The following is a 9092-nucleotide window of genomic DNA, read 5'->3' on the forward strand; positions in this document are numbered from 1 at the left end:
GATAAAAATTTACTTATGATGAATTCACGCCGAACCACGTGAATATGGACCGATTCATGTTAATATCAGGTTATTTTTCGCCGAAAGTGGGCCGAAAAACGGGCACATTTATACTAAAAATGGGGCGACCTGGGCGAGACTGGAGATGCTCTTAGATACACTGTCGGGGAAAAATTCAGGAGCGCGCTTGCATTTTTTACTCTATAAAATGAAATCCGACAAAGACATCAACTCGAGTGCGACCGCGTCCCCCAGTAAAAAACTGGAGTGAACTGCACTCACACGGTCACACCTCTCTCGCCAGCTCAGCTCGTCCTGTCCCCTGTCGGCGCCCCAACCAGATCCCTCCCCCTCGCCGTCGCTTCCCAATCCGCGCCCCCGTCTCCCAGATCCGCACGAATGCTGGGGCGAGGGGTGGGGATGTCGGCGCCGCAGTGGCGCGGGGGCGCACTCGACCTGCGCGCAGCGCTGCGGTCGGGCGGTAACCTCCTATTCGGGCTCTTCGTGGCCGCCGTCCTCGCGTTCACGCTCCTCGCCGCCGTCCACAGCCCCGACGACCCGCTCCTGCACCCTTCCTCCCACCAGCTCACCGCGTTCCTCACCTCCGCCACCTCCAATTCCACCTTCCTCGCCGACGACTCCGTGCTCCGTACCGGGGAGGACTTCGCCACCGCCTCCAACACCTCCGAGGACGCTCACGCCACTGTCGGACCCAAGTTCATCGAGCTCTCCGATGTTGGATCCGAGAAAACGGAGGTCGAGACGGAGCAGTCCGTCACCGTCGACACCGACACTGACTCCAACTCGGCTGCCCAGGAGGACAAGCCTATCGTGGAGGCTGTTTCCTGCGACACGGAGGCGCCGGTGGACTGCACGGGGGATAGGGAGCTCTTCAACCTGCTCATGCGTACGTCGATCGAGAGGTTCCCCGACCTCCACTTCTATCGCTTCGGCCGCCCCGTCGTCGTGCCGGAGAGCCCCATGGCCTGCGACCTCGCCTGGCGCTTCCGCCCAGCCGAAGACGCCAGAGGACGCACCACCTACTACAAGGACTACCGCCGGTTCACGCTCACCCGCGATATCAACACATGCTCCCTCGTGGTGGAAAGCATCGGCGAGTACCACTCCGGCACCGGCGCCAAGCGCAGTGGGCGGCGCAAGGGCAAGAAGGGCAAGAAGGGAAAGCGTGAGGCACCGGTGACCACAGACTTCGTGCCAGCCAAGACCCAGATGAGGATCGACGAGAATGGTGCTAATGCAGACACCACGACTGCTGCAGACCAGGTGTTTGTTGTTGGCGATGCCGTCAATGACAGCATGCCGGTGGTCGCTTCTGAGTCCGATTTCAGCCGCGGAAGGTACCTCATTTACATGGGCGGTGGTGAGAGATGCAAGAGCATGAACCACTACATTTGGGGCCTTTTGTGTGCGCTAGGTGAGGCGCAGTTCTTGAATCGGACACTTGTTATGGACTTCAACGTCTGCCTCAATTCCCGGTATACTGCCAGTGGCAAGGATGAAGAAAAGGATTTCAGGCTCTACTTTGATTTTGAGCACCTGAAGGAATCTGCATCGGTGATCGATCAGAGTCAGTTCTGGACAGACTGGGGGAAGTGGCACAAGAAGGATCGATTGAAGAATCACTATACCGAAGACATCAAGGTGACCCCGATGAAACTTCGCGACGTCAAGGACACGCTGATCATGAGGAAGTTTGGGCATGTTGAGCCGGATAACTACTGGTCACGTGTGTGCGAGGGTGAAACGGAGGCCATGATCAAACGGCCATGGCATTTCTTGTGGAAGTCGCGTCGCTTGATGGAGATTGTGTCTGCCATTGCCTCTCGAATGAGTTGGGATTTCGACTCGATGCACGTTGTGAGAGGAGAGAAAGCCCAGAACACACAGCTGTGGCCAAACCTTGATGCAGATACCTCGCCAGAAAATCTCCTTACGACACTCAATGATAAGGTTGGTGCCGGACGGTATTTGTACATTGCTACCGACGAGTCTGATAAATCGTTCTTCGACCCACTGAAGAACAAGTACAAGACGCGCTTCCTGGATGATTTCAAGGATCTTTGGGATGAAAATAGTGAATGGTATGCTGAAACTAAGGAGCTCAACAATGGCAAACCGGTGGAGTTCGATGGTTACATGAGGGTTGCAGTTGACACTGAGGTGTTCCTCAGGGGGAAGAGGAAGTTGGAGACATTCAATGACCTAACACAAGACTGCAAGGATGGTGTCAATACATGCGCGGCCTCCGCCTGAATATCTGGTTGGGTAAGGTGAGCTGAGTCTCAGTTATTATTCTTGATAGAGTATTTTTGAACTCACATGTATTGCCCGCTGTCTTTTAAGCGCCTGCCGCATTGTTGTAAGCTAGCTTGTTCGTAGCAGTGTTTTGTTGTAACACTATTGTTCACTTTTGTGCGCCCAGATTACACTAGTTTATCGAATTCAGCAACGAGGAACTTTAGTTTGCTTATGTTACATTGTTGCATTTTGGTTATGTTACCTTGTTGTTGCATTGTATCTCTGTTGTAACTCAGAAATTCGCTGTCTTTTACTGTTCCATGTCTTTTGCTGTTCCTCTTCTTTTCTTACATTGAGATTTGGTTCAGTTTAAGAGTATGGGAGAGCGCTGAAGATTACTACTGCCAGTAACTGAATACCAGTCAGTGCACACATTGCTTTCCTCTTTGGGGAAGGCGTCTATCGGAATAGATACCTTTGTTTAGGGATGAAAATGGAGTGGAAACGTACGGAACTAGGTGCTACCATATTTGTTTTCATATCTTTTTGCAGAAGCGGAAACGAATACGGAAACCCCGGAAATGAATACGGAAACAAATGCTGTCGGAAATAGACACGGAGCGAATACAGAGCGAACACGAAAACAAAATGGTGTGTTGACCGAAACTTAAAACCCCCTTGAATCATAGAGAACTACACACAAAAAACAAAGAAATTTAAGAGATTCTTAACATGGCTACATGATAATATGGTTGTGTTGGCAACATAGACTAGTATTGTAAATTTGTAATAGTACATGACAATTTCGTATTCTGTCTAGTTGAGAATGTGTGTGGAAGTAAAAGTTGGTCCTCAAATGATTTAGTCTGCTCATTATGTCATTGTGTGTTGTTTGGTAATTGGGCTACAAAGCAGTCATGGACCTATAATAGAAACGGGAATTCCATATTCACGGAAACGGAATGTTCCGTTCCCACGTTTGTTCTACTGGAAAACACCGTTTCGTTTTTGTTTCCGTTTTCGCATAAAAAAATCCATTTTCATTTTCATTTTACAAATTTCCATTCCTGTTTTCATATTTCCTCTCTATTTTCATTTTTCGTCCCGAAAAGCGGAAACTTTCTACTCCATTTTCATCTCTATCTTTGTTGCGTGTGCAGTGATTCTGATAGGCTGATGACGCACATAGTTGTGATGTACCAAATCAAAAAGTACTTCGTGTACGCTTGATGTAGGATTTGCCGCTCGGTGACTAGCCTTGCAAAAAGTGCTGCCTTGCCTATTCCCTGTGATGGGCCCGATCTGGTGCAAATCGTACAACCGCTGGGCGCTGGGCATTCCTACTGTGGGGTTTCCCTGTGCACCTACTTGGGCATTCCACTTGTCCTGCGTGCTCTTAGGAAAGCCAAGGTGCAAGAAGTTCCAGGATTGGCTTGCAAACTGAACTCGAAGTGGTTTGATAGGAGGCAAGCTGTAGGAGTGATTCGCCTCTGCACCATTAAAGCAACTCCAACGGGACGATTTAAACGGACACACGTTTTGTCCGTTTTTTATCCGTTTGGATCGGCCAGGCAGACGTGCACGTTGTTGGTGCAGCCCTAGACTAGCTCTCTCTCAGCGGACGAAGGTAGAAGAAGCACTTTTTCTGATGATCAACACCCCGGCGTTCAAACGCCCTGGTTTTTCTTTATCTCTGGACTAACCAGCTACGGGCTACAACCTTGGACGCACACACATACACTTTCCTAACAAACACAACCCGGGGGAATTTTATACTCGGCCAATGCATGCATGCACATCGCTGCCCACCTCCCTGATCTAGGCACTATCCATCCGCTCGGCCCAGCCTTCACGACGCGCTCTACGCGTACGACCCGGCCGGCTACGAACGGAACGCTGCCGCCGTTTTGCTACTACCGCCAGCACTGGCGGAGCTACATGTAATGAAAATGAGCCATGGCCTGCCCATTCCAAAGCTAATACAGTGTAGGATTAAAGTAAACTGAGTCACGAAAAAAAATATAATGATCTTCCTTCATATTGGCCCGCCCAGCTTTGACTGGGTAGCTCCGCCAACTACGACGGCCACGAGCAGGTATACGCACGCCACACACACATACGCACACATGTATACATTGCCACGGCTTCCGCTGCGACCCGCGCGCACTCGACGCGTTTGATGAGCCCGACCGCATTAGTGTTTCCGCATGTCCGGCGTGCATTCAACGAGCCCGATCATACCACACGCCGTGGCTTACTGCAACACACACCCCCTAAGCCACGGCTTAAAGGAGTCCGTCGTCGTCGACGTTGGCGCCGGCCAAGAGAGCCTGTTCCGCCGCCGGTCCTTTCCGCAGCTGCGGGCACTCGTGTCGGAAGTGCCCGTGCTCCCCACACTTGTAGCAGCGTCTGCGCCTGTTGCCGCCGCTCCTCGACGCCACGCAGCGCCTGTCGTCGTCGTCCCGTGCTCCGCCGTGCTGTCGCTCCTGCGCCCGCCACTACGTCGCCGTGAACAGAAGTTGTCCGTCCGCCCGCTCGCCGCTGTCGTGCCGTCGACGCCGAACTTGCTCGTCGAACACGTGCAGCCACCCGAGCGCTTCGTCGAACACCATCATCGTCACGTCGTGAAACTGCTCGATGCCGGCGACGACGGGGAAGAGCCGATCCGACACCGTATCCAGCAGCTTCTTGACGAGCGCCGCGTCGCCCAGCATCTCTCCGAGGTTGGCGTACCTCGCCGCCATCGCCGCGAGCCTCCCGTCGTACACACCGAGCTCCTCGCCGTCCGCCATCTTCAGGTGGTCAAATTCGCTGTGCAGCATCGCCAGCCTCGCCGCACGGACCCGCTCGGCACCGATGAACCTCACCTTCAGGGAGTCTCATACCTCCCTGGCGGTGAGCTTCGTTGACACCTGCAGCAGCACATCCTCCGACAACGCCCCGAGAAGCAACACGCGCGGCGTCTTGTCCTTCCGTGCGTTCGCCGCGGCGTCACCCGACGCCACCGCCTCCCGTACGGTGTGGACGTCGAGGATCGCCTGCGCCTTGATGGCCCAGACCGTGTAGTTGTCCGCGGTCAGTATCAGCATCGCCATCATCGCCGATCCGACCGTCACCGCCGTGTGGAACGAGCGCCATGGTCACCGGCGATCGCCCGAACCGAAGCTCTCTATACCAATTGTTGGCGCAACCCTAGACTAGCTCTCTCTCACACCAGACAAAGGATAGAGGTAGAAGAAGCACTTTTTTCTGACGACCAACGCCCCAGCGCTCAAACGCCTTGGTTTTTCTTTATCTCTGGACTAACCAGCCACGGGCTACAACCTTGGACGCACACACACGCGCTCTCCTAACAAACTCAACCCGGGGGGATTTTATACTTGGCCGGTGCATGCATGCACATCGCTGCCCACCTCCCCGATCTACGCACTATCCATCTGCTCAGCCCGGCCTCCAGGACGCGCTCTACGCGTATGACCCAGCTGGCTACGAACGAAACGCCGCGGCAGTTTTGCTACTACTGCCAGTCTAACTACGACGGCCACGAGCACGCACACGCACGCCACACACACATACGCACACATGTATACTTTTCACGGCTTCCGCTGTGCCCCGCACGTCCCGCGCGCACTCGACGTGTTCGACGAGTCTGACCTAACCAGTGTGTCCTGCACGTCCCACGCGCATCCGATGCACCCAACAAGTCCGACCACATCACACGCCGTGGCTTATTCCAACACACGCCCACATTTTAAAATGGGTCAACTTAACCACCCAACAGGGAGGCCGACCCAAATGTGCCGGCATGGTCAAACACCGGCCAAAGTCCACTTAGTTCTAATTAAACATTAAATAAAACATTTAAAAGTCTGCGCCCGCCTGCTGCCGCCCCGCACGCTGCCCTAGACGTCGTCGGCCTTGCCCTTGCCCTTGCCGTCGACGCCGCCGTCGCCGGTGAAGACCGGAGCAAGGCCAGCCCACCCGAACACCGTGTGGTACGCTGCCAGGGCAGCCTCCTCCGGCGTCTGCTGGGGCGGCGACATTGCGGCCAGCCACGCGCGCTCCTCTTCCTCCTCCTCGAGCCGGAGCGCCTCCGAGTCACGTTAGAGCATGGCCTCGTAGCGCATCTGCTCCTTGCCGTCGGCCTGCTCCTAGCGGAGCCAGTGCTCTTTCCAGCGCTCGAGGTGGGCCGCCTCCTACTCCGGCGTCGCGGCGAAGTGGACGGAAGGCGCGCTCACCCACTCGTGGTACTGTCCCGTCCACAAGTAGGCCTCCTCCGACCAAGTGGGTGGAGGCAGGGAGCGCTTCCGCGTCGGCTCCAGCTCCAGCTCCGGCTTGGGCGGCGACGTTGGCAGTGGCGGCACGAAGAGCGGGGTGTGGACGGAGTCCCCCGCTACCGACAGGGCAAGGGCTTGCTCCAGCCCATCCCAGTGTGTGTCCTCCTCGAGGCGGCTAGCCTCCAGCGCGTGCTGCAGGGCCTCCTTGAGGGCGGCTTGGTACTCCGCCTCCGCCTCCATGTCGTCCGGCTCTACCTGCGGGGTGGCGGTGGGAACGGCGGCGGGACGGCGTCGACACCCAAGCGCCGTTGCTCCTCGTGTTCGAGGGCGAACCATGCCTCCCGGTTGAGGGAGTCGGCGGCGTACTTTGGCAGCCGACGCTGCTCCGGCGTGAGCTGCGCGCGACGCCTGTGCACCTCGTCGTTGTGCGCCCGCTGGCTCCGCGGAACCGCCGGTACCGGGATCCGCTGCGGATTCAGATGCCAATGGCGCAGAAGCGTGACATCGGGGTACGGCAGCGGCTGCCTGTACTCCCAGTGCCACCGCGCTTGGTGCACCGGGATGTGCAGGCGTCGAGGACTAGGGCGGAAACACGGCGCCACCGAAGGAGGAGGGGGAGCACGGGAGGATGAGGAGCCGGGGGCGCCCTTGCCCTTGCCCTTGCTGCTGCCGAAGAGGCCCATGGGTGCGCTAGGGTTTGCGGTTGCCGGCGAGGAAGCAAAGGGAGTGGTGGGGGCCAGATGTGGACGGGAGAAGTGGATGAGGCTGGCCCCCACCGCATGCGTGGTTAAAAAAGGACGCTTCCACTGGCTGATGCATGGGCCCGCTGTCGGTGGTCGTCATAAATAAGACGACCGGTGGCGGTTGAGTGGCCTACAGGTGGGGATGCGACGGACGGCGAGGAGATGCGTGGCGCGTCCGCTTCGCGTCTGCATCGACGCATTCCAGACGCAATTTTGGGTCGGAAATGGGTCGGCGTGGACGCCAGGCAGACACGATTTGAGTTTGGGTCGGCGTGTTAGGCCTTCACTTTTATCCGCACCGACCCAAATGGACGCGGGCGGACAAAATGGGCCGCCCCATTGGAGTTGCTCTTATTGACGATGACAAAATCACAGAGACTCGCATCTTGTCATAACAAGAGATTAAATTAAAAAAATAATTCATTAAAGAGATCACACTTCTTTTGCGAGAAGAAAAAAACCAAATATTACCAAAGATCCAAAACCGACTTCGTCTTGAAGGGAGACAATAATACATGATACTTTCAACTAGTCGTCAATGATTGGCATAAGAAGAAGTGTATTTTAGCCTCCAACAAGATGACGGCCAGATCGAAGGTGAGCTAAAAATTATATCACCAAATACTACAAATCTTTGTTCGGCCCACCGGATGAAGGGTATTTCACTGTTGACAAAACTCGAATAGATAATATTCCACAAGTCACGGCAGAAGACAAAGATATATTCATGTCACATTTCTTTGAAGAGGAGATGAAAGCTGCGGTGTTTCAAATGAAACATAATAAAGCTTCAGGCCCTGATGGCTTCCCCGTAGAATTCTATTGGAATTTTTGGGATGTCATCAAGACTAACTTATTGAAATTGTTCAAATGTCTTCATACCGCCCGACTTGACCTATCCAGGCTTAACTTTGACGAAATCGTTTTGTTGCTGAAAATTAAGGAGGCTAACAACATCTACAACCGCGATGGTCAAATCCGACCCCGCAAAGGCCCGCGGGCACTGACCGGGCATGCCTCACATTTGCCACTTTGAATCTGTGTATCTCATATCCGGCACCTTATATCCATACTACACATGCAGCGTTGAGCTACTCTACGTGATCAAACAATGGACAACAAAAATCGGCTACAAACAAACACAAGATTGGTTGCAAACGGACATTAACAAACTTTGCAACATCCAAAAGATCATTTTAGTTCGTCACCGGACAAGTTCTTAAACTTCTACAACTAAAAATGATATAAACATATGAGGAGGGGGCGGAATCACCACTTCCTCGCCGAGCCTTTGCCCTTCCGATCGCCGGCGCAACTATAGGCGTTCGCGGCTTGTGGAGGGCCGTGGTCGTCTGAGGAGGTGGTGCAGTTGTCGCCATCGTCGGAGTCGGAGTTGGAGAGGACGATGAGCCCCTTCATCCAATGAACGCCCTGTCCTACTCCCGCTTCAACTTGGCGACCCCAGCCACCTCTGCCGCTGCCTCCTTCGCCTCACGCTCCGACAGCTCAATAGCAAGCCGGAGCACCTTGGCGTTCTTCCGTCGGAGGCAGCGAGCGTCAGTCTCTGCCGTCGTGAGGGACCGACTGTAGATCCATGCGAGGAGCCGCTCGTCCTCGTCGAGCACCACCTGCATCCCGCGACGGCGGCATGCAGACTGCTCCACCACATCCCTCTCCATTGCCTGCTACCTATCACGAAGTGCGGCACGCACCTCCGAATCCGGAGTGCGCATGCGGGCCGACGGCGCGGGCACTAGCACCCACCGCTGCTCGCGTGGAGGAGCGATCGGCGGGGGAGGAGACGGCGTGGGGG

The 9092-nt window shown here is 55.1% G+C and overlaps 1 protein-coding gene across 1 annotated transcript; it reads left to right on the forward strand.

Moving 5' to 3' along the window:
* Window positions 1-241: 241 nt before the first annotated feature.
* On the forward strand, window positions 242-2580 carry LOC123044661 (uncharacterized). Its single transcript, XM_044467477.1, has one exon. The coding sequence runs from the start codon at window positions 400-402 to the stop codon at window positions 2272-2274; it is 1875 nt and encodes a 624-aa protein (XP_044323412.1). The 5' UTR covers window positions 242-399; the 3' UTR covers window positions 2275-2580.
* Window positions 2581-9092: the final 6512 nt, after the last annotated feature.

Source organism: Triticum aestivum, chromosome 1A (assembly GCF_018294505.1).
Source record: "Triticum aestivum cultivar Chinese Spring chromosome 1A, IWGSC CS RefSeq v2.1, whole genome shotgun sequence".
NCBI lineage: Eukaryota > Viridiplantae > Streptophyta > Magnoliopsida > Poales > Poaceae > Triticum > Triticum aestivum.

Excerpts from the sequence above, each read along its gene's own strand:
- LOC123044661 (XM_044467477.1), top strand. The coding sequence starts at position 400 with ATGCTGGGGCGAGGGGTGGGGATGTCGGCGCCGCAGTGGCGCGGGGGC.